General features: G+C 43.6%; 1 protein-coding gene and 1 non-coding gene across 2 annotated transcripts in view; one reads left to right on the top strand and one right to left on the bottom strand.

Annotated features, from left to right (window-relative positions):
- The window catches only part of Cd48 (CD48 molecule), a 29,017-nt gene extending 14,321 nt beyond the window's left edge, over positions 1–14,696 (bottom strand). Inside the window, exons 1-2 of the mRNA XM_012951847.2 lie at positions 14,560–14,696; positions 1,728–2,030 (exon numbers count right to left, since the gene is read on the bottom strand). Coding sequence (XP_012807301.2) covers positions 1,728–2,030; positions 14,560–14,632 — 376 coding nt within the window. The 5' untranslated portion in view covers positions 14,633–14,696. The remainder of the gene's footprint in view (positions 1–1,727; positions 2,031–14,559) is intronic.
- Positions 14,697–23,434: 8,738 nt separating this feature from the next.
- LOC123458163 lies at positions 23,435–23,541 on the top strand. The gene has a single exon (XR_006635461.1). It is a non-coding gene; the product is annotated as a U6 spliceosomal RNA (small nuclear RNA).
- Positions 23,542–24,988: the final 1,447 nt, after the last annotated feature.

Below are 24,988 nucleotides of genomic sequence, written 5' to 3'. Positions count from 1 at the left end.
CTTTTGCATTTTATTTGGCTTTTTTTGGGGGGGGGCTTAAAATTTTAGGCCAGAAAAATATACATGTACCAAGAACAAATCAGTCAAATTTAAACTCCAAGGTACAAGTGGCGAAGCTTTGAGGGAGAAGTGATGTGAATGGCAGGGATCTGCGGACCCCTGAGCCCGGGTGACACTGAATTGGCCCTGGTTCTCAGTCTTGATGCTTCTACTGTTTGAATTGCTGAAAATAGTTTCTTAAAATAAGTTCCTTTTTGATAAAGGCCCAGGGAATTGATGACTTGTCATCAAAAGAGCTTCATCTAATTTGGACAAAGGGACCTCTTTTCAAGGTGCTCCAGCCTCCAAGTAAGGGAGCAGAAGGGTTTCAAAATGTGACAGTTAGTAATTATGCATCTTTATGGAGTACATTCCATGCACATATGTAATGATTAAATCTGGGTAATGGATCTTTATCTCATCAAACATTTATCATTTCAATTTATTAGGAATCTTTAAAATATTATTTTCCAACCACATTCCAAACACTTTGTGTGTGTGTGTGTGTGTGTGTGTGTGTGTGTGTGTAAAGAGAGAGCTAAAGTAAGTTTATGATTGGTTTGTATTGATTATACAACAGAATGAAGGAAACAGAAGAAATAATGTCTCCTATTTTCTGTCTGTGGTGGTTGCTCCTTTCTGTTCGTGTTTCCCCCGAAGGCTCCCATGTTAAACTTTGGTTGGAAGCACTTCTGGACAGTAAGGGAGTCAGAAGAGCTCTGATATCATGAATAGATTGATCCACTGATGGATTTATAGTTAAGTGGGCTATTGGGAGACAATGGAAACAGCTGTAAGTGGGGCCTTGTTGGTAGAAGTGAGCACGCCTCACTAGGACCATGAGAGGTGGCCCAGAGGCCTGTACATTTGCCTGTAAAGCCTAATGACCCAAGTTTGATTCCCAAGTATCCATATAAAGCCAGATACACAAAGTGGTGGATGCATCTGCAGTTCATTTGCAGCAGCTGGAGGCTGTGGTGTGCCCATTCTCTCTGTCTTTCTCTGCTTGCAAATGAAGGAATAAATATAAAGAAAGCATATCTTGGTCTGGGTTCTCTCTCTCTCTACCTCATGGGGTGAGCACTTCTGCTCCCCTGCACCCTTCTTCCGCAAAGCTGGGCCTCACCACGGTGTCATGGTGATGGAGCCAGCCAATCACAGACTGAAGCCACAGTAAATCTCCCCTCACTTACCTATATCTCTCCTGTATTTGATTTTTATTTTTAAGCTCTTTTATATTTTATTTTTATTTATTTGAGAGAGAGAGAAAGAGGGAGAGAGAAAGAGAATGGTCACACCAGGGCATCTAGTCGCTGTAAAGGAACTCCAGATGCATGCGCCACCTTGTGCATCTAGCTTACCTGGGTGGAACCAAACCTGGGTCCTTTGGCTTTGCAGGCAGGCACCTTAACCACTAAGCAATCTCTCCAGCCCTCTTATATGTATTTTGGAATTTATCATCTTCAAATCTTGCACTTAATTCACTTCACAAGAGGTTTTAAAAGTCTGGAAGCTGCTGTTTTTGCTTGTTAGTTTTTTGAGGGGGCGTCTGCTAGCTCCCTTCAGGGAAAATAAATTAAGCTTGTCTTAAAGTTTTCCTCTCCTTCTCCCAGAGAGTGTCATCACGACTTTCAGTTGTCCGCCCCAGTCCCTAGAATGGATATTTGTCCTTGGCTCCCCGAACTCACCCATCACCTGCAGGGTGATCATCTCCTGTTCCTCCGTCCTGTTTCTCAACACCCGCAAGTAGTATGGGCCGCTGTCTTCTTTCCGGACGTTATAGATGTGCAGTGCCGGCGTCTGAGAATCAAGCATGACCCTGTCCTTAAATGTAGAGTTGAAGTATTTAGTATTCACCCCATCCCATTCTAGAATCTTCTGTTTGGTAGTGTAAAGCCAGGTGAGATGAGCACAGTCAGTGAGCTGTCGCTTGAAGATTTGCAGAGTCGTGTTGCTGCCTGACACCACATTCTTCTCATGCGCTGAGGGACCTGCCAACGAAAGCCAGAGTGAGCTCCTCCCCGGGGAAAGCCGGGCTGCCCAGGACTGCTTTAACCTGAGCTGGTGAAATAGGGGCAGTGAGTATGGTCTTTGAGGTCTTTGTCTCCTGGTCAGGAATCCAGTGAAAGCTGAAACCTGAGAATCAAGCGAGGGGTACAGGAGGTACTGGCTATCAATCTATGTAGTCTTGCCTTCAGACAATAAAGAAAAAGGACACCGAGCTGACCCTGGTGCTTTTTCAACTCTCTCTCCTTCTCTCTCCTTCTCCTCTCTCTCTCTCTTCTTCAACCAGAAGATTTTTCAAGTCAATTGATGACAAGTCTTCTCTCTCTATGTGTCTTTGTTTCCTGTTTGTTCAATTCCATTCAGTAAGCCTATTAGGATGGAGAGCTGGCTCAGGAGTTAAGGCACTTGGCTGCAAAGCCTAACAATCCAGGTTCAATTGCTCAGTACCCATGTAAAACCAGATGCACAAAATGGAACATGCATCTGGAATTCATTTACAGTGGCTAGAGGCCCTAGCATGCTCATATTCTCTCTCTCTCTCTCTCTCTCTCTCCTCTCCCTCTCCTCTCTCTTTCCCCTTGCAAATACAAAAGAAAAAAAATAAGCCTGTTTGTTCTTAGAGGCAGCAGTAGGAATATTACATAATTATATAATAAGAGATTTAGCCAGGTGTGGTGGTGCATGCCTTTAATCCCAGCACTTAAGAGGCTGAGGTACGAGGATTGTTGTGAGTTCAAGGCCAGCCTGAGACTACACAGTGAATTCCAGGTCAGCCTGAGCTACAGCAAGACCCAATCTCAAAAAAAAGGAGAGAGATTTAACATACCAAATGTGAAAACATTTGAATGCTTGCCTACTATGTATGAAGCCCTGAGTTCAATTCCCAGCACTACTTATGGTGGCTCATGTCTATAATCCCAGCACTCAGTAGATAGAGTCAAGAGGATTCGAAGTTCAAGGTCATCCTTGACTTTATATTGAATTTGAGGCCGAAAAAAAAAAATCAACCCAATATAATATCTGGTTACTGTAATAGACACAAGATGGTATGGGTGCAGGGTAGGGAATGAGGAAATGCTAGGAAAATCTCTTGGGAGGAGATGGCTACAAATGTGAATCAGATGTTTAAAAGCTGTGACTGATTGAGATCACGTGTCAGGCACCATGTGAGGCACTAAGAACAGACACAGCAATGAAGTAAACAGCAAACGTCTTTGGGCTAACAGCAAGAAATCAATACAAAAAGTAAGTGCATTACATAACATTTCGGGATTGATAGTTACTATGACAAAGGAGAAAGCCTGGAGTAGAGGAAGTAGAGTCACAAGTACTCATAGGGTTGTGGCAGGTAGATGTCATCTGTAAGAGCAAGGATTGGTCTCATCTGAGCAAAGACCTGAAGGAGCGACAAAGACAAGCGTATGTATGATCCATGTAGGGCCTAGAACCCGTGGTGGAGGAACGTCTGCCATGTTTAAGAACACCAAAAGGGGCTGGAGAGATGGCTTAGCGGTTAAGCGCTTGCCTGTGAAGCCTAAGGACCCCGGTTCAAGGCTCGGTTCCCCAGGTCCCACGTTAGCCAGATGCACAAGGGGGCGCACGCGTCTGGAGTTCGTTTGCAGAGGCTGGAAGCCCTGGCGCGCCCATTCTCTCTCTCCCTCGATCTGTCTTTCTCTCTGTGTCTGTCACTCTCAAATAAATAAATTAAAAATTAAAAAAAAAAAAAAAGAACACCAAAGGGAAGGGGTGAGAGGACTGGGAGTCGTCAGTAAAGATATTGTTACTTTATTGAACATGTTTTACTCTGGTTAAAAGATAATCCAGGGCTGGAGAGATGGATCAGCAGTTAAGGTACTTGTACGCAAAGTCTAATGACCTGGGTTCAATTCCTTAGCACCCATGTAAGGCCAGATGCATAAAGTGGCACATGCATCTGGAGTTTTGTTTTGTTTTTTGCAGTAGTTGGAGTCCCTGGCATGCCCATTCTTCCCTCTCTCTCTCTCTCTCTTTGTGTGTGTGTGTGTGTGCTTGAAAATAAATAAATAAAAATATTTAAAATAATAATAATCCAACCAGGTGTTGTGGCATATGCCTGTAACTCCAGCACTGCAGGGAATTCATGAGGTTGAGGCCAGCCTGGGCCACACAGTGAGCTCTAGGACAATCTGACCTATATAGCAAGACCCTGTCTCAAAAACCCCAAATCAGTCAGGCATAGTTGCACATGCATTTAATCCCAGCACTCTAAAGGCTGAGATAGATGAGTTCAAGTCCAGCCTGGGCTATAGTGAATCCTGCTTCAAAATAAAACAAATAAATTTAAGATATTTTTAATTCCCCATAATATGGTTCATATATTATATACATTTACAATCTTGTTACAAGCCAGTTATTAAAAATTAAGAAAGTGGAGCTGGAGAGATGGCTTAGCGGTTAAGCGCTTGCCTGTGAAGCCTAAGGACCCCGGTTCGAGGCTCGGTTCCCCAGGTCCCACGTTAGCCAGATGCACAAGGGGGCGCACGTGTCTGGAGTTCGTTTGCAGAGGCTGGAAGCCCTGGCGCGCCCATTCTCTCTCTCTCTCCCTCTATCTGTCTTTCTCTCTGTGTCTGTCGCTCTCAAATAAATAAATAAATAATTTTTAAAAAAATTAAGAAAGCAGGGCTGGAGAGATGGCTTAGTGGTTAAGTACTTGCCTGTGAAGCCGAAGGACCCCAGTTCAAGGCTTGATTCCCCAGGACCCATGTTAGCCAGATGCACAAGGGGGCGCATGTGTCTGGAGTTTGTTTGTAGTGGCTGGAGGCCCTGGCATGCCCATTCATCATTCATATTCATTCTCCCTCTCTCTCTCTCTCTCTTTCTCTCTTTCTCTCTCTCTCTCTCTCTCAAAAATTTAAAAAATTTAAAAAGTAAGAAAGTAGAGACCATTTGTATAAAGTATTACCTAAAAAGTTTGGCTTAGAGGTAGAATGACCGTTGAGGTGACAAAACTGAAGCTATAGTCTTTTCTGGAGGGCTCCTAATAATGTCTTTATGTCCTAATTGGTTTTATTCAATATATTTTAACACAAATAATTAGACCCCTGCCTCTTTCCAGTCTAACACCCTCTCTGTCACATTTGTGTTGAGTGGTGGCATACTTATGAGGATTTTGGAATCAGGTTAAGAGGAGCTAGAAGTGGGGGATAATGAGTTTGAGCTCAGTAGAACATATGTGCGTGGGTCATAGTAGCTTCAGTGTGAGACACTGCCAGCCATGTAAGCAAAGAAATAAAAGAAACGGTGCTCTAGACTGTCCCTCTGCCCTCTGTGCTGCCCTTACCAGCCCTGTCCCAACATGTGGCAATGGGGCTGTTGGTGTCTATTATTACCAAAAGCTTTTCAGTCACTAAAAGATAAGTATGTTTATATCCCCTGGGCTTTCAAGATTCATGTGCCCTTCATTTCAGGATTCATTCATCCTTTCTTTTTCTCTTATTTTTTAATTTTAGAGAGAGAGAGAATTGGTGCACCAGGGCCTCAGCCACTTCAATTGAACTCCAGATGCTTGTGCCGCCTAGTGGGCATGTGTGACCTTGTGCTTGCCTCACCTTTTGTGGGTATGGTTTACATGGGATCTGGAGAGTCAAACATGGGTCCTTAGGCTTTGCAGGTAAGTGCCATCTCTTCAGTCTTCATTCATCCTTTCAATCATCCATCTACCTATTCATTCAATAAACATTTGTTACACACCTACCCTGTCGCATGCAGACATACACAGGCACTTGCTTCCAAGGCACTTGTGATGGACCCATTCCATTACACAATACCTCTCACAGAATCAGTGTAGCCCAAGCAACTTACCCATCCACGTGTGCCTGGTGCAGCTAGGCTCTGAGTTCAACAAGGCATGCAGATGGTCTGGTCTCTTATAGCATATAGCATAGGAGGTTTTCACCTTATTTTTTTGTGAAAAATTGTTTTTGTTTTTGTGACAGTTTAATGTAGCCCAGGATGGCCTTAAACTCACTACATAGCCAGGATGACCTTGAACTCTTGATCCCCTTCTGTAGCCTCCCAAATGCTGGGATTACAAGCATGCAATAGCACACCCAGCTTTTATAAGGATTTTACTTTTTAGATATATGTTCCACACTTACTGACATTCTTTTTTTAATATATATATATCTGACTTCTATACTTATAGACAACAAACCATGGTATTTCCCTCCCCTCTCTTTTATTTTAATAATTTACTGCTGTTCCTGTTTCCATGTAAATTAATAGACATAGTAATAATAGGTGGCCTAGGTCAGTGGAGATATTGGCACTGTTAATATTTTGGGCCAAATAACTTATTGCGAGGACTTGTTCTGTGCATCTAAGGATCCTTAGCAGCAGCCCTGGCCTTTGCCTACCAGATGCCACTATCACTTCCCCTTGCAATGAACAGAAGTATCTCTGGGCATTGCCAAATGTCCCTTGAGAGATAAAGATTCCTCCAACCAACCCCAGAAAGAGCCTAAATCATCCTTGACAGACTCTCTGACAAGTCTCTGACATATGCTCAGGAGATGGGGCAGCCCATGGTCTAATGACAGGGGCAGTTACCGTTAGATCACGCCAGCATGAGAGAGCGCTGAGATGCGGGCGTTTGTAGAATGTTGTGCTCTCCCTCCCTTCTTAGCCACCTGTGCATGATGATTCTAAAAAAGAACCTAATTGTTGCCGTTAGCTTCTCCCTAAGAATTAAGGAAGTGGTTAACTGATAAAATCTTGCTGTACTTCTCCAGCAGTTTCATCTTTTAAAAGGCAAGTGAAGCCACATTAAAAGGTTTTATTTTGTTTTAATTTAACAGGACAAACAGTTGGTATGTGTCTGGATGCTTAGGATAAAGCAACTGTGTTTACTTGCATGTTATATGAGGAGTAGAAGTGATTCTGCCTGTGCCCACCCATGTTTCCTGTCTGTTAGAAAAGCAGAATTGCTTCTCAGTCTTTTGGCTAAGATTAAGTGTCGAAAAGCAGAATTATAGCTTGGCATGGAGCAAACATCTGGAATTCATTTGCAGTGGCAAGAAGTCCTGGCACGCTAATTTTCATTCTCTCTCTCTCTTTTCCCCTGAAGTTCTCTGATGAGATCAAATATTTAAAAAGCTTATATGAACACTTTTAGGAAGTAAGTAGGCAATAGATATCAAGACCCCACATTTGAGTTTTGGGTAACAATAAAGAGGGTGCTGTTTTGTGAGATGAGAAACATGATGAGTTTAGTAGACAATATTGCAATGGACTCTGAAGGTAAAATGAAGAAACAAAAATCACCATTCTCACAAGATATTTGTGTGAGTAGGAATAAGGTTGATAGGGCATTATGTGAAGGGACATGGAAGGTAAAGAGGGTTTTGGGTTTTATTTAAGGATGGGAATGTTTTCAGTTATGATAGTCAAGTAAAAAAGCCAGTGGAATGAGCAGTGTGGGGAGGAGGAATGTGACTGGGCTCATAGGAAGGAGCTCAGTACAAAGTTGAAGACACAATCTTGGCTTGCAGGAAGATTGGGATAGAGGACTGTCTTAGTTTGGAATCGGTAGACAGAAAGTTGAAGGGCTTCATGCCTAATGATCTCTAGCTTTCAATTCTTCAGCAAAGAGACACATTCTTCATGACAGATAGAGGTAAGATAACTTGAAGATAAGGGTGAAGGTTTGATATAGCCCTTGTGGGAAATGGAAGAAAGAGTTTATTGGGGTCAATCAGGTACTCTGAGATCTCCAGCTTGGGTGAAACAATGACTCACAATTTACTCCTTCCCTGTCTCCTTCATTTCTTCTCTCTATCCATCTATATATTCATATCTTCATATATATATATGCATCAACTTAATCATTTATTCACTCTTCTAATAACTATATAGGAAGCCCTTACTATGTGCTAGACTCTGCATACATATGATCGATAAAAATAGCTCCTTCCAGGCTGAAGAGATGGCTTAGCAGTTACGGCGTTTGCCTGCAAAACCAAAAGACTCAGGTTTAATTCCCTAGGGCCCATGTAAGCCAAATGCACAAGGTGGAGCATGCGTCTCGAGTTCCTTTGCAGTTCATTTACAGTGGCTGGATGCCCTGGCACACCCATACTCTCCCTCTTGTCCTCTCTCTGCCATTTTCTCTCTCTTGTTTTCAAATAAATAAGTAAAAATACAAATATAAGAAAGAATACAATTTCCTATTCATATAAAAATATAGCTCCTTGGGCTGGAGGGGTGGCTTAGTGATTAAGTGCTTGCCTGTGAAGCCTAAGGACCCCAGTTCAAGGCTCAGACTCCCCAGGACCCACGTAAGCCAGAGGCACAAAGGGGCGCATGCGTCTGCAGTTCGTTTGCAGTGGCTGGAAGCCCTGGTGTGCCCATTCTCTCTCTTTCTCCCTTTCTCTCTCTCTGTCGCTCTCAAATAAATAAATTAATTAATTTAAAAAATACACCCCTTTCTTTAAGGACTTTCAATCCCAGGAAATAAAAACAATCAAACAATTCCACTCTTGTTGATACCTGTTAGTGTGAGAAACTACAGAAATGCAAAGGGAGTGCACAATAGGATGTGCTGGCTAGGTGAGGCGAGCACCATTAGGGGCAAATTCTTATGTTAATGCACCTTCGAAGTGTCCTTTTCTTGATGTTTAGCTAAAACATTATGATACAGGCTGTGCATGCCCAACACAGTAAAGCAGTATTTCTGTTCACCACTTCAACCTTTTGAACCTTTTGAGCATGTACTCCATGACTTTGAGCTATGTATACCTCAAGATGGGCCTCCCACCTTTCCTTCTTAAATGATGGGCTTAAACTGAGCAGTGTACAAAAGCAGACATGTAGATCAGTGGAACAAAATAGAGGACCCAGATGTAAGTCCAGGTAGCTATAGCCACCTGATATTGGACAAAAATACTCATTGAAGAAAAGACAGCCTCTTCAGCAAATGGTGCTGGGAAAACTGGATATGTATCTGTAGAAGGATGAAACTAGATCCTTCTCTCTCTCCATGCACAAGAATTAAGTCCAAGTGGATTAAAGACCTTAACATCAGACCTGAAACTCCGAAACTGCTAGAGGAAAAAGTAGGGGAAACCCTTCAACATATTGGTCTTGGCAAAGACTTTCTGAATATAACCCCAATTGCTCAGGCAGTAAAACCACAGATGAACCACTGGGACCTCATGAAATTACAAAGATTTTGTATGACATAGGACACTGTGAATTAAACAAGGAGGCAACCTACAAAATGGGAAAAAAATCTTTGCCAGCTATATATCTGATAGAGGATTAATATTTATGATATACAAAAATCTCAAAAAAATAAACAATAAGAAATCAAACAACCCAGTTAAAATAGTGGGCTATAGAACTAAATAGAGAGTTCTCAAAAGAAGAAATACAGATGGCATACAAGCATCTAAAAAAATGTTCTACATCCCTAATCATCAGGGAAATGCAGATTAAAACTACATTGAGATTCCATCTCACTCCTGTCAGATTGGCTACCATCATGAAAACAAATGACTATAAATGCTGGTGAGGATGCAGAGAAAGAGGAACCCTTCTACACTGTTGGTGGGAATGCAATCTGGTCCAGCCCTTATGTAAATCAGTGTGGAGGTTCCTAAGACAACTAAAAGTAGATCTACCATATGACCCAGCTATAGCACTCCTAGGAATATATCCTAAGGACTCGTCTCATTTCCTTAGAGATACTTGCTCAACCATATTTATTGCTGCTCAACTCACAATAGGTGGGAAATAGAACCAGCCTAGATGTCCCTCAACTGATGAGTGGATAATGAAGGTATGGTATATTTATACAATGGAGTTCTACTCAGTGGTAAAGAAAAATGAAGGTACAAAATTTGCAAGAAAATGGATGAATCTGGAAAGGATTATACTAAGTGAGGTAACCCAGGCCCAGAAAGCCAAATGTTGCATGTTCTCTCTCATGTGTGGATCCTAGCTACAGATGATTGGACTTCCATGTGAGTAGGAAGAAAACTCAGTAGTAACTGCCAGTAAACTAGAAAGGAGATGTAAAGTGAAGAGAAAGGTAGGGAGGGGGTACTTAATAGGATGGTGTGGTGGTTTGATTCAGGTGTCCCCCATAAACTTAGGTGTTCTGAATGCTAGGTTCCCAGCTGATGGAGATTTGGGAATTAATGCCTCCTGGAAGGGGTGTATTGTTGGGGGCGGGCTTATGGGCTTTATAGCCAGTTTCCCCATGCCAGTGTTTGGCACACTCTCCTGTTGCTGTGGTCCATCTTCTGTTGGCCAGGGAGTGATGTCCACCCTCTGCTCATACCATCGTTTTCCCCTACCATCGTGGAGCTTCCCCTCGAGCCTGTAAGCTAAAATAAATCTCTTTTTCCCAGAAGCTGCTCTTCGTTGGGTGATTTCTAACAGCAATGCGAACCGGACTGCAACAGATGGCATTGTATATATGCAAGTAGAAGAATAGATTAATGGGGGTGAAAAAGCCCAAGTGAGGTCAGGGGAAGAGATTGAGGAAAGGAAAGGTGGAGGGAAGGTTAATCAAAATCTAGGAGGATATAAGTAAATCATATGGAAACCTGCTTTTTTGGGCAACCGAACACTCAGGAGCCATAGATTGTTACTAGAAAATTTTCAGTGCCAGGGATAGGATACCTTCCAGTGAGTTGTTGGCCAGGGTGATCCCTGTTGCCCCCAAAATATTACAGGCCATTGCCGAGGCCCTTGGTTTCCCACCAGGAACAGATGGTAAGACCCTATTACTGAAGACTCCATATACTTGGGCTGCAAGGCCACAGAAAAATCCTGCTGGAACTGGGCTGATTACCTCCTCCATGTAGATCAGCTGACAGAAAGCTGAAAGAAGCCATTCTGCATGCAGTTCAATGGGAGAGAGAGAAATCGCCAGTGGAGATACTCAGCAGTGGACACTACAAGCCTTATAATTGGCCAGCTAGGCCAAATGAGCCAACAGGTGCAACAGTGGCACATCTGTCATGGTGGAAACCAACTGCCCTCTAATTGGAGTGGATGCCCACTTTATGGGAGGGAATACATCCCTGATACTGAAAACCTACTACAGGGGTAGTCATGAACCCTAGGGGTGTAACGTCTACTGCTGTCTGGCTAAATGTATATACTATGCTCATCAAACTGCCCAGTAAGCACTTCTCTTAATGTTCATACATTATATTACTGTATATTAATGCTACTATACTGTATATTAATGCTATATGTAATGTATATTAATGTTACTCTCATTTTTGGTAGAGAACCTTCTCTTTTCAGACTGCAGTGACCTTGGGATGACTCAGAAGGTATCATGGTGCTGGAAAGAAGTGACAGGAGTGCTCAGTACTGCAATATCTGTATCACACCTTCCAAGGCTCAGGGTCTATTGAGGAAGAGGTGGTGGAAAGAATGTAAGAGCCAAAGGAAGGATAGTACTCCTTACAACGTGCTCTTCCACGTACAAAATGGCCTGGATATCCATGACCTCACAGTGCCTGACACTACCTGCATAAGATCATCATAATAGGAGGAAAAGATCATGACATCAAAATAAAAGAGAGACTGATTGAGAGGGGGAGGGGATATGATGGAGAATGGAGTTTCAAAGGGGAAAGTGGGGGGAGGGAGGGAATTACCATGAGATATTGTTTACAATCATGGAAGTTGTTAATAATAAAAATAAAATAAAAAAGTGTGAGGCCAGTCTCTTTTATAAAAAATATATATATATATATATAAAATGCCATTATTAATGTCTCCTCCCCTTGAGCCCGGCCTTGATGAACAGAATGCAGAAGTGAGATTTGCAAAGCTAGTATGGACAGGACCGTGCAACATTTATCAGTTTCTCCTGAGTGGGAGGCTTCCTCCCACGATGTGTCTGGCGGTACCAGATACATAGCTATTTTGAGTCTTCCTCAGCCTAGGCACTGGCCTTGTGCATGAAAGTCCTTTGAAAGGACTCTAGGGGCCTCGTCATGATCTTGCTGTAAGGCTGTGCGAGGCCCTGAGTGAAAAGTGCTGAGTACACCTTATCTCCACATCTGTGAGCAAAATTAATGATGACTGTTATTTTAAGTCATATCAAATAGCAGCATGGTCAGAGCAAAATTGATGAGTCAAATTTTGAATATATGTGTGGAAAGTCTAAAAGAGGTGTCTGTAAACAAACATTAACATCTGGGACTCTGGCAAGAGCTTTAGGGTTTGGACTCCTCTGTCTCATGTGTGTCATAAGAACAACTTCATACTTTTTCATTTCATTCAGTCTTAGTAGCAGCTCCTCAAAAAAAAAAAAATGTGATGCATATTATTGTGTCCATTTTAGGGCTGAGGAAGCTGACCTGAGAAAAATTTTGTGATTCATAGAAAAGTCCTACAACATGGAAACCAAACAGAATAGTTCCTCCGGATCCTGGCAGGATACCATTTCCACCACACCCGGCTGACTGCTGTGGGAGACAGCAGAATGCCTAGCGGAGGGCTTTTGGACTCACTGCCTTCAAACCAGGAAGCTAGGGAACTCAAGTCTGGGGAGAGGTGAAAAGGGGGATCCAAGACTGCTTCCCAAACTCTTCCATGGAGGCAAGCCTCGTGAAGGAGGAAGCTACAGATGAGGAGTGCGCACTCTTTCAGTCCATACTCGTGTTGAGCATGAGCTGCGCTCCAGGCACGGTGCTACGTGACAAGCAGAACACTGCACATGGTCCCTCTCCTCATGGAGCCCAAGGAAAGCGAATCAAACACCCAACTGGTAAGCTGTGAGCGGGAACCCAGAGTTTCCAGGAGGAACACACATGAAAGTGGAAGTCAAGAAGAGGTAGGAAGAGTGGAGAATGTAAACAGTTCTAGACCAAAAAAAAAAAAAAAAAAAAAAAGAATTGTGGAGCTGGAAAGATGGCTTAGTGGTTAAGGTGCTTGCTTGTAAAGCCTAAAGACCCATGTTCAACTCTCCAGGTCCCACATAAGCCAGATACACAAGGTGATGCAAACATGCAAGGTCACACCTGTGCACAAGGTGGCACAGGCGTTTGGAGTTTGATTGTAGTGGCTGGATGCCCTGGTGTGCCAGTTCTCTCTCTCTCTCTCGCTCTCTCTCTCATTTAAAAAAAAAAAGTGTACTTGGGCCCCAAGGAAAGAGAGAACCCTTCTTCCAAGATACACAGCAAAGTTAAGTTTAGCCCAATGTGGTGAATAGGGGCAAAGTCATAGATGGGGGATGGAAGCCAGGGGACCTGGGAGAAGGGCAGCTCTTGGTACAGAGCGATCAGAGCATGTCACCTACATGTTTCAATTAAGGGAGGAAAAATAACCCAAATGAAGGAGAAGGAAAAGTCAGAGAATAACTAATATTTGGGGTCCTTTTTATATTTCTAGAGAAATTTTCACATTCTGGCAGTTTTATCTTTCGCAAAAGATGGACTAATGAGGCTCCTGGAGTCTGCACATTTACAAAAACCCTGAAGATAGCAAGTGCTTAGACTTAAAGTCATAGACCCAACCAGACGCAGGCTTGCTACCCTGAGAAGCCCCAGAGAAGTGAGCCATGAGCACTCCTGCAAACAGTACATCTCCCTGAAAGGTGTGCACCCGAACTTTGAAAATGCCTCATTCATTGTATTCATTTTTGCCCAGAGTGCTTAAAGTTAATGCCCATTCACTGGAAAAAAAAAATAATAATAATAATAAGAACTCATATGGGAGGCCCAGGACCGAGGAGTGGATCCTAACTTTGAACAGAAACCAGCACTTTGGTTTTTTGTTACTGGGTACCTTGAGTTTGCTCTCAGGACCTCATTCAGAGACTAGACGGAGAAAGCCTTTCCAAGTTTCTGTCCTGCATTTTGATCTATTTCTGGGATAATGACAATACCTTTTATTTTGGCCCAGGCTGAGTCCTTGCATAGTAAAGATCTCAAAGAAAGAAAGCCTTAGGAAACACAATACATCTGCACAAAAAGAAAAGAAAGAAAGAAAAAAATCAAAGGCCAGATGTGGTAATGCACACCCTTAATCGCAATACTCAGGAGGCCCAGTTAGGAGGATCACTGTGAGTTCAAGGCCAGCCTGAGATGAAACAGGGAATTCCAGGTCAGCTCAGCCTAGACTGAGACCCTACCTCGAAAAAACAAAAAATAAAAATAAATTTAAAAAAATTTTATTAATCTGTCAACAGTACAGTGTGACAACTCAGTGTGGAACCTTCCCTTACTCAACAGCTTTCCTGTCACTTCACAGACCAGCGGCCAGAGGGGGAAATGCGAAGGGCCTCCTTCCCGTCTTCCCAGGGTCTGCCTTTATGGTATCTCCTTGTGAAAAGATGGAGCTTAATTCTCCAAGCGCCAAGAATGTTTCCCACCCTTCCTACGGGCCTGCTACCAGGATGAAAGTGCCCACTGCCCGAAGATCAGCCCCTACTTCCAGGGTTCAGCCATTTCCCCATCCGGCCATGCGTTAGTGCACGATCACAAGGGGACGGCTGGTGGACAGTACCTTGGGCATCAATCACCAGCACAAACAGCAGCAGTAGGTCCCGAGCCAGGCACCATTTCCATCTTGACAGCATGCTTCTCCCCAAAGCTTCCCCGGAGCGCTGAGCGCAGCAGTGAGACCGAGGCAGAGGTGCCAGAAAACAGCATAGAAACCCCAAAACAGGAAGCTGCATAAGGTTTTTGTTTTTTTTTTTTTCCTCTCTCTCTCTCTCTAAAGCACCATAGCAACGGGGGAATTTTTGTAATGTGTACTGGTGGAGAGGCTTTTCGGGGGGTTGGGAAAAGATTCATAGCTTCTATTGGGTTCTCAGAGCGGACAATGCTCAAGAAATATTAAGGGTCCCTGATAGAGACAATATATGCCTTTGGTTCCCAGCAAGAAGTCACTTTGATTAATTCAGGAGCCAAGACATAGGAGTGCCCAGCTAGCTGTGGATAGACTTCGTTCAGAGCAGAAAGTCTGAGAAATTTAATCCACACGACCTTAGCAGAGCAATGCCCGCCTCTGGCTCTTCCTCCCTGATAATAAATTCACCATTTGAACTTTTACATCCCCCTGCCCACTGAATATTATCAAAGGAGATTACTTGGCTCAAAAGAATGTACCTTGTGGTCAGAAAATGTTGAGCTCACTTCCCATTTGAACTCACTGAATCCCAATGAACTTGGCTCACTTTGGAAACCCATCAAGCAAGCCTCTGTCCCAGGTATTGCATATTTGTAATTGAGGTCATTTCTAATTATCAGAGTGGGAATGAACAATAGTGGCTTCTCTGTTTGACTCCTGAACTCCTATAACCAGCATCTTCCCCATAGGGTCAGCTGAAGAAAACTGGTTCAATTCCACACCTGAAGTAGTGTATGACCTCTGACATCTGAGATCACCCCGGAGCCCCGCGAGTTGGGCAAGGCAGATATCATTACTCGTACCTTAGTGACACTCAAGGTCAGACTTGCCTAAAGTTATGTTTCAGCCACAGTCAATCCATAAAGCTGTCAAGACTGTGAGTTTGGCCTGGCTCCAGCCACTTTTCCTTATGTCTCTTTATCTTATGCCTGCTATTTTCTTTGCGCTTGCTCCAGTGTGGGAGGTAGCAAATCTTTGAACCAGAACAGAAGTTATGTTAGGAACAAATGAGCCATGTTAAAGTAGAGTTAACTGGGGAAGATTTTAAAGCAAACCATAAATAGGAACTGAGGAAGAGGGGTGGAGTAAAATAGGAGGTCAGAATAAAGGAAGTAAACTGGGTGTGCTTTGTTCAGTCCTGGAGGTTTTGAGAAATAGTTCCCCAGCCATCTCAATAGATGTCTCAGAAAGAGGACAGAAGGAAGGAGCAAACAGGAGTAAAGAATGGGTGGTCAATGGCCTAAGCACTTGTCACCACAAAACACAGCTCTCACTGATACAGAAATGTGGGGTATGTTTGGGAGCAATGGAGTCTTTCTGGGCTCTTGATGGGGTGGTAACTGGGCAGTTAGTTTGTTGGACACTCAAAGTAGCACATAACTTGCACTGAGTCAGTCGCCTCTGGGTTTTTACCTTATGAATTCAACAAATGACAACTATAGACCATAAGTCATAGAGGGTGAAGTTTAGACAGGTTTTTTTGTAGAGCTTAAAAGAAGGAAAGAAGATAGAGTTCCTCAGGGAATTTTGCAGAAGAGGGGGAGGAAGGATTATAAGAGCCACAGTGGGAAGGAATATCTAGAGGCAGTGCCCCCCCTCCAATGACTGACTGCTGCTCCCACAACTCATAATCCACAACCCCATGGTGAACACCAGCAACCCCACTGAGGAGGGGGCCTTCAGTGGAATGGGGGCAGGGAGGAGTGAAATGATGGCACCAACACATGGTGTATCCATACAAAGTTCCTACTTGATAAAAGAAGAGGAAGAAGAAGATAGAGCTCCTGCTGTAAGGCAGAAGGGAGTTACAGGAAACAGGAAAGTCCACTTGGAGAGTCTGAATGGTGTCTTTTGTGGGAGTTTACTGGATGGGGGCGGAGTTGGTAAGTCCAGTTTCCATCTCAGGTGGCCATGTGCAGCAAGGTTTCCAGGAAAGAGAATAATCTCCCTTCTCAATTTTCTCTTCCAGGAAAAAAAAAAGAGATAAGGAAGAACTAAGTGCTCCCCTTAGTTCCTGGCCTTTAGCAACGTGCAGGCTACAAGGACTCCTTTAGAGAAAAAAAATGGGAGAGCCAGATCCCCACCGCTTACAGGATCAAAGATATTTCCTCACTTTTATTTCCAGGGGATCCTGCCACCCCTAAGCTGTCTCACCATCTCAAATGGAAGAAAAGATAGGTTATTTCTGAGCCACATATGAGTGACCATGGCCCAGGAACATGGATTCAGTTACCCAAAACATTCCAAAGAGGAAACAACTTCATGAAGTCTTTTTATGTTTGTTTGTTTGTTTGTTGATTTTTTGAGGTACGGTCTCACTCTAGTCCAGGCTGACATGGAATTCACTATGCAGTCTCAGGGTGGCCTCAAACTCACCAAGATCCTCCTACCTCTGCCTGCTCAGTGCTGGGATTAAAAGCATGTGCCACCACGCCTGGCCTCATGAAGTCTTTATATTTACAGAATAGAACAAAATAATGAATCAGGGCACTTTTCAAAGACACTGATGGAAGGGTTGGAGAGATGGTTTAATGGTTAAGGTATTTGCCTGCAAAGCCAAAGGATCCCGGTTCGACTCTCCAGGACCCACGATAGCCAAGTAAGTACAAGGAGGTACATGTATCTGGAGTTTGTTTGCAGTGGCCAGAGGCCCTAGAGTGCCCATTCTCTCTCTCTCTCTCTTTCTCTCTCTCTCTCTCCTCTGTCTTTCAAATAAATAAGATATATTTTTTAAAAAACACTGATGGAAATATCAAGTAGGTAAGTTATTATAAAGTGAGGAAGTGTCTCATATGCTATCTGATGATAGACTTGGAGCTTTTGGATTGGTCTATTATGTTAATACATTTGAAAGTGTTTCATGTAATAGACATAAGGACATTTAGTCAGACACAGAAGTGAGTCAATTATCAGGAAGGATTAAGGGTCACTTAACTTTGGAGCTGTAACATTTCAACTCTCCACAATCATGAAGTTCTAATCAGTCAGCCATTTACATTGTCTAGAAATAGCCATTTAGAGAGAAGGGAAGAGAGAGTGTTGGGGGACAGAACAGAGCACCCTACCTTTCCTTCTGTCCTGTGCGCTCACACCCAGCTCTGTCTCTGGTCTTGTGCTCGACCATCCATCCTCAAGCAACCCATGCCTTGAAGCTCATTGTCAATTTCCCTAAGCAGATCCCCCAAGATCATCTGGCTAGTTTAAGAATCTAAGTTAGGAACGAAAGGAGATAGCAAGTGAAAGATCTGACATTCTAACCTGCCTCTGAACCCCTTGCTTCAGCCTCCTCTGGAGGGTTAATCATACACTCAGTAGAAGTTTCAACTCTCAGAGGACCAAAGTGAGGACATTTTGAAAATGTTTCTAATTAAAAAGAATATATGGCCAGGCATGGTGACACATGCTTTTAACCCCTGCACTCAGGAGGCAGAGGTAGGAGGATTGCTGTGTGTTTGAGGCCACCCTGAGACTACATAGAGAATTCCAGGCCAGCCTGGGCTACAGCAAGACCCTACCTCAAAAAAACAAAAACTATTTTTTAAAAAGGAATATATGGATAATGATTTGAAAAAAAGAGTTAAAAACTGGGTGTGGTGGCACACACCTTTAATCCCAGCACTCAGGAGGCAGAGGTAGGAGGATCAACGTGAGCTCAAGGTCACCCTGAGACTACATAGTCAATTCCAGGTCAGCCTGAGCCAGAGTGAGACCTTACCTTGAAAAAAAAAATTTTTTTTTAAATAGGAGGTTGAAGGTAAATCATCATTGATCTCCTTATCTAGAAAAAAAAAAAGGAGTTAATTTTCTGGTAACGAATATTTTCTTCAATGTCTTACTCTATGCCTACACACTCTACATGAGACTTTATGCCCTTCTTTTTTTTTCCAAATATAAGCTGGAGAGATGGCTCAGTGGTTCAGTGTTCTTCCTATGCTAGCATGAAGGCCTGAGGTGACCTGAAACCACCTGAATTCAAATCGCCACATCCTGTGTAAAAGAGCCGAGTGTAGACACACACACACACACACAAACACACACACATGTAACCCCAGTCCTGCAAAGGGGAGCAAAGAAGCCAGGGAGTCACCCAGACCCACAGCACACAGCAAGCTCCAGTATGAGTCAGAGACTCTGGCTCAAATGAGAACAAGCAGCCAGAAGAGCAATGGAGGGGAACACCAGACATTTGGCTCTGGCCGGCACAGGCGAGCACATAGGCGGTTACAGGGGCACGCGGGCATTCATACACCACACACACCACATGCACACACACATCACACAAGCAAGCAATAAGAAATATACCTGCGTACCATGAGGTGGTGTGTGGTATATGCATGTGTATGTGCAGGTATATGCACAAGCATGCAGAGGCCAGAGGAGAGCGTCGGACGTGTTTGTTCTATTACTCATCCACATGTTTCCTTGAGATGGAGTCTCTTTCTGAACACAGCTGCTCTTTCCACGAGCCCCAGCAATTCTCTGGTTTCTGTTTCTCATAGGACTGGAGTTATAGGCATTTGTGACCATACCTGTCTGTTTACATGGGTCCTGAGGAATCAAACTCAGGTGGTCCGAAGCCCTCTCAGGTCCTCATGCCTGAAGAAAGCACTCTCACCCCCTGAGCCATCTCTTTTTTGTTGTTGTTTTTCAAGCCCTAGCTCAGGCTGACCTGGAATTCACTATGTAGTCTCAGGCTGGCCTCAATCAGCAATCCTCTTACATCAGCCACCCAAGTACTGTGATTAAAGGCGTGCACCACCAAACCCAGCCCCTGGCCCTCGTGGTGTTGTGTTTTGTTTTGTTTTTGTGGTAGTGTTTCAGTGTAGCCCAGTGTTGCAGTCAGGTTCGCATTGCTGGTAGAAATCACCCAACCAAGAGCAGCTTCTGGGAAAAAGAGGTTTATTTTGGCTTATAGGCTCAAGGGGAAGCTCTGTGATGTCAGGGGAAAACAATGCCATGAGCAGAGGGTGGGCATCACCCCCTGGCCAACATAAGGTAGAAAATAACAACAGGAGAGTATGCCAAACACTGGCATGGGGAAATTGGTGATAACAACCCATAAGCTTGCCCCCAACGATACACTCCCTCCAGGGGGTATTAATTCCCAAATCTCCATCAGCTATGAACTTAGCATTCAGAACACCTACGTTTATGGAGGACACCTGAATCAAACCATCATACACAGGTTGATCTGGAATTCACTCTGTAGTCTCAGGCTAGCCTCAAACACAAGGCAATCCTCCTATCTCAGCATCTCAAGTGCTGGGATTCAAGGCATGTGCCATCATGCCCAGCTGGCCCTAAAATTTTTATTGCCTTTTTTTTAAAATTAGTTTTCTTGTTTTCCTTTTTTGATTGAAAACTTCTAAACCATGATATTCCCCTCCCCTTCCCCACCTTCCCTTCACACCATCATATTCCCTCCCTCTCTCCATTAGTATCTCTTTTATTTTTATATCATCATCTTTTTCTCCTATTATAAGGTCTTATGAGGGCTTTTCTAGGCACTGCAAAGTCATGGATATCAAGGCCAATTTCTGTCTGCACAGTTGCATTGTAAGGAGTGGCACCCTTCCTTTGGTTCTTACATTCTTTCTGCCACTTCTTCTGCAATGGACCCTGAGCCTTGGAGGGTGTGATAGAGATGTTTCAGTGCTGAACACTCCTCTGTCCCTTCTTCTCAGCACTATGTTGCCTTTTGGGTCATCCCAGTGGTCATCACCATCTGAAAAGAGAAGCTTCTCTAACCAGAAGTGAGAGTAGCATTAACATATGAATATGAACATTAAGTGTAATGCTATCAGGGAAATTTAGCCAGACAAGAGCAGGCTTTATACCCCTTAGGCTCATGACCTCACCTGCCATAGGCTTTTGATTAGGATTTCAGTACCAGGCATGTATTCCATCCCATAGAGCGGGCCTCCAGTCCAATTAGAGAGCAGTTGGTTTCCCCCAGAGCAGACATGCCACTATTGCACTTATTTGGTCATTTGGCCTGTCTGGCCAAACTTGAGGCTTCCAGAGTCCACTGTTTTCACCACTAATGACTTCTGTCCCCATAGGACTGCATGCAGTGCAGCTTTTTCCAGCTTTCAGTTGGCTAGTCTACAGGGAGAAGGTTTTTTGCTCAGCACCAGCTTGATTTCTCAGTGGCCTTGCCACACAGGCATGTGAAGTCTTCAGCAATGGGGTCTTACCATCTGTTTCTCAAGGGAAACCAGCAGTCTTGTTAATAGCCTGTAATGTTTTGGAGGTAACAGGGACCTCCCTGGGCAACAACTCACTGGAAGGTATCCCATTCCTGCCACTTAAAATGTTCTAGTAACAATCTATGGCTTCTGGATGTGCCATTACTCAAGAAAGTAGATGTCTTTTTCAGAATATGTTGAATTTTGATTGACTCCCCCCCACCCCGCCCTTCTTTTACACAATCTCTTCCCCTGGCCTCACTTAGGTCTTTCCCCTCCCTGTAATCTGTTCTTCTACTTACATATATATAATACCATCTCCTTAAGTACTTCCCTATCCCCACTCCCTTATAGCATTTTTTTTCCAGCTTACTGGCCTCTGCTACTGATTTTTGGTTCCAGCTCATACACAAGTCTATACCCTTGTACCTAGGATCCACCTATGAGAGAGAACATGCAACGTTTGGCTTTCTGGGCCTGGGTTACCTCACTTAGTGTAATCCTTTTCAGATCCATCCATTTTCCTGCAAATTTCATAATTTTATTTTTCTTTAGCACTGAATAGAACTCCATTGTGTAGATGTACCACATCTTTATTATCCATTCATCTGTGGATGGACATCTAGGCTGGTTCTATTTCCTAGCTATTGTGAATAGAGCAGCAATAAACATGGTTGTGCAAGTATCTCTAAGGTAGTGAGAAGAGTCATTAGGATATATGCCTAGGAGTGCTATAGCTGGATCATATGGTAAATCTATTTTTAGCTGTCTCAAGAACCTCCACACTGATTTCCACAATGGCTGTACCAGATTACATCCCCACCAACAGTGTAGAAGGGTTCCCCTTTTTCTGCATCCTCACCAACATTTATTGTCATTTGTTTTCTTGATGGTAGCCATTTGGGCAGGAGTGAGATGGAATCTCAAAGTAGTTTTTATTTGCATTTCCCTGATGGTTAATTTATTGCCAATTTTTACACATGTATATAATGTATTTTGAACATAATCCCCTCCTATTACAGTCTCTTGACCCCTCCCTCTTCATCTGCCTTCTACTAAACTTCTCCCCAATAAATCCTTTTTTTACTTTGATGTCATTGTTTTCTTGTGTGTATATGACACAGTGAATTTCATTAGGGTGGTTGGTATGAGCATGGGTGGAAGATTCCTCACCAGAGCACTTTCAACTTACCACACATACACCCTCAAAAATGTGTCTCCTAAGAGAAAGGAAGGGAGGAGGATACTTAATAGGTTGATATTGTATATATGTAAGTACAATGATTGTAATGGGGAGGTAATATGATGGAGAATGGAATTTCAAAGGGGAAAGTGTGGGGGTGGGGAGGGAGGGAATTACCATGGGATTTTTTTTTATAATCATGGAAAATGTTAATAAAAATTTAAAAATTAAAAACAACAACAACAAAAAAAGTGTCTCCTGATCCTCCAGCAACCCTACCAGTTGTGAGAATCCCAGGGCTCTCTACCCATCCCCTCTTCTCCCTCTTCCCATCTGGTCATCTGGACTAGGTCTAGGTATTGGGGATGAGTGGCAGAAATGTCACATGTCCCCCCCCACCCCTACCTTAGCATATCACCCAAGGCTCTCCCACATCCCACATGTGGCACTTTTCCCTCCTCTTTCCATAAACCCTCTCTTGCCTTTTCTCCTTCTTCTTGGCCTTCCTGCTCCCTGATACACACATACCCTTTTCTCTTCCCCACTCTGTCCCTATCTCCCTCTTTCTCGCTATCTCTCTTCTCCCCTCTTCTTTCCTTCTCTGCCTCTCTCTGCCTGATTCTCTCACACACATTACAATAGTCTTAATCTCAAGAAATGGTTTGTCTTGGTGCTTTAATCCTGAGCCCCAAATCTAACACCAACAATTCCTCAGTGAGCTATGTGGGTCCCAATTCCTCTTCCGTCACCCATGATAGACTTGATTAGCCCATAGTGTACAGGTCTTACATAGGTAATGACAATCACCATGAGGTCATGATTATGACACCCATGTTCAGAAGACTGTGTTCTGTACCACTCCTCCCCATCTCCTGGCTCTTACGTTCTTTCTACCCCCTCTTCCACAATGTTCTCTGGCTTGGAGGAGGTTTTATAGATGTTTCATGCTGAACACATATGTAGTTTCTATAAGATTCTTCATCACTTACACCATGAGCATTGCTCCAGGGTATTAAGCTGTCATTAAAAAGAAGATGATGGCTTAGTGGTTAAGGCGCTTGCCTGTGAAGGCTAAGGACCCAGGTTCGATTCCCTAGTACCCATGTAAGCCAGATGCACAATGGTGCGCATGTATCTGAAGTTTATTTGCAGTGGCTGGAGGCCCTGGCATGACCATTCTCTTTCTCTCTCAAATAAATAAATAAAAATTAAAAAGAAGATGCTAAGCCAGGTGTGGCAGTGCACACCTTTAATCCCAGCACTCAGGGCAGAGAGATTGGAAGATGGTTGTGAGTTCAAGGCCAGCCTGAGACTACATAGTGAATTCCAAGTTAGTCTGGGCTAGAGTGAGACTGTACCTCAAAAAAAAAAAAAAAAAGTGCTCGCTTCGGCAGCACATATACTAAAATTGGACCGATACAGAGAAGATTAGCATGGCCCCTGCACAAGGATGACATGCAAACTCATGAAGCGTTCCATATTAAAATAATAAAAACAAGCCAAGTGTGGTGTCACATGCCTTTGATCCCTCCAAGCACTCAGGAGGCAAAGGTAGGAGGATCACCATGAGTTTAAGGCCACCCTGAGACTACATAGTGAGTTACCTCGAAAAAACAAAAAACAAACAAGCAAAAAAAAAAAAAAATTCTGCTTACTTCGCAGTTAAAGGTGCTTGCTTGCACCTTTAAGAAGATGCTACACAGAAGCCTCGTATTTGTTCATGCAGACACAGAATGCTAAATTACTCTTCGTTATTGGCTGTCTGGATTATCTCTAACTTGGATTTTCATAGATTCTCCAGAGCTGTTGGGTACTGACTCTTGGGGGAGCAGTTGGAGAAAGGATTGGCTGGCTGCTGGCTGCTAGGGAGTGGTAAATGAAAGGTGGGGAGCCTGAGGCTCTTTTAGAAGAAAAGCACTAGCTGAAAGGAGGGCAAGTCCTGAGGGAAGGGATAGGAAATCTGTGAGTGGTAGACTATCACACAAGGGTGAGGACTGAGCCAAGATCTGGGTAAGAAGCCCAGTAGAGACCTGTGATTGGACCTAGCCAAGATAAGGAGTTAGGTGTCTGCAGCTTGAAGGAGGGTCTTTTGATCTGTATCAAAGGAGCAGTTTATCTGATCATGTACCTTGCCTTCTGTACCATCTTAATATAAGAAGGGAGTAAGGCTGGAGAGATTGCTTAGTGGTTAAGGTATTTATTTGCCTATGAAGCCAAAGGACCCAGGTTCAATTCCCTAGGACTCACATAAGCCAGATGCACAAGGTGGCACATGAATCTAGAGTTCGTTTACAGGGGCTGAAGGCCTGGCATGCACATTCTCTCTCTCTCTCTCCTTCCCTACCTCCCTGCCTGCTTCCCTCTCCCTCTTAAAAAAAAGGGGGGGGGAATAATATTGGCAAAACTTTATTTTGGATCAGCAAGGTGTGCCACCTCTAGAAAATCAAATCATTACTCTTGTTACTGGAGTATTTAGGCTGCTCTGGCAGTCTCAACAAGCTAGCCCAGCCACCCATCTCTAGGGTACCAATTAAAGACACCAGCAATCATGAAAAACAGAGAAAGGGGATTTCTTCAGTGTGGCCCCATTGAGAGGAAGAACAACAACAAAAGAATACAGTGAGCTTCTGTGGCAGTCAGCTTCTCCTTTCTGGGACAAAGCACCTGACCAGAAGCAGGTTAGGTGAGTAAAGATTTATTTCAGGGCTACAGTTTCAAGGGGAACCTTCATCATGGAGGAGAAAGGTAACCAGCTCACATCACACATCCGCAGTAGAGGAAGAACACCCAGGGCAAGGTCTCCCTGAACACAAAGGGTATTAGATGAACCAACCCCAAAGTCCACTCCTAGCAACACACCTAATCCAGCAAGGCTGCACTTGACAAAGGCTCCAGAGGCTGGGGACAAAGTAGGAAGCTTAATCACAAACAC

This window comes from Jaculus jaculus, chromosome 1 (genome assembly GCF_020740685.1).
Source record: "Jaculus jaculus isolate mJacJac1 chromosome 1, mJacJac1.mat.Y.cur, whole genome shotgun sequence".
NCBI classification, from domain to species: domain Eukaryota; kingdom Metazoa; phylum Chordata; class Mammalia; order Rodentia; family Dipodidae; genus Jaculus; species Jaculus jaculus.
Note: the sequence above shows the minus strand (reverse complement) of the source record. Positions and strands in the feature narration are given on the sequence as shown.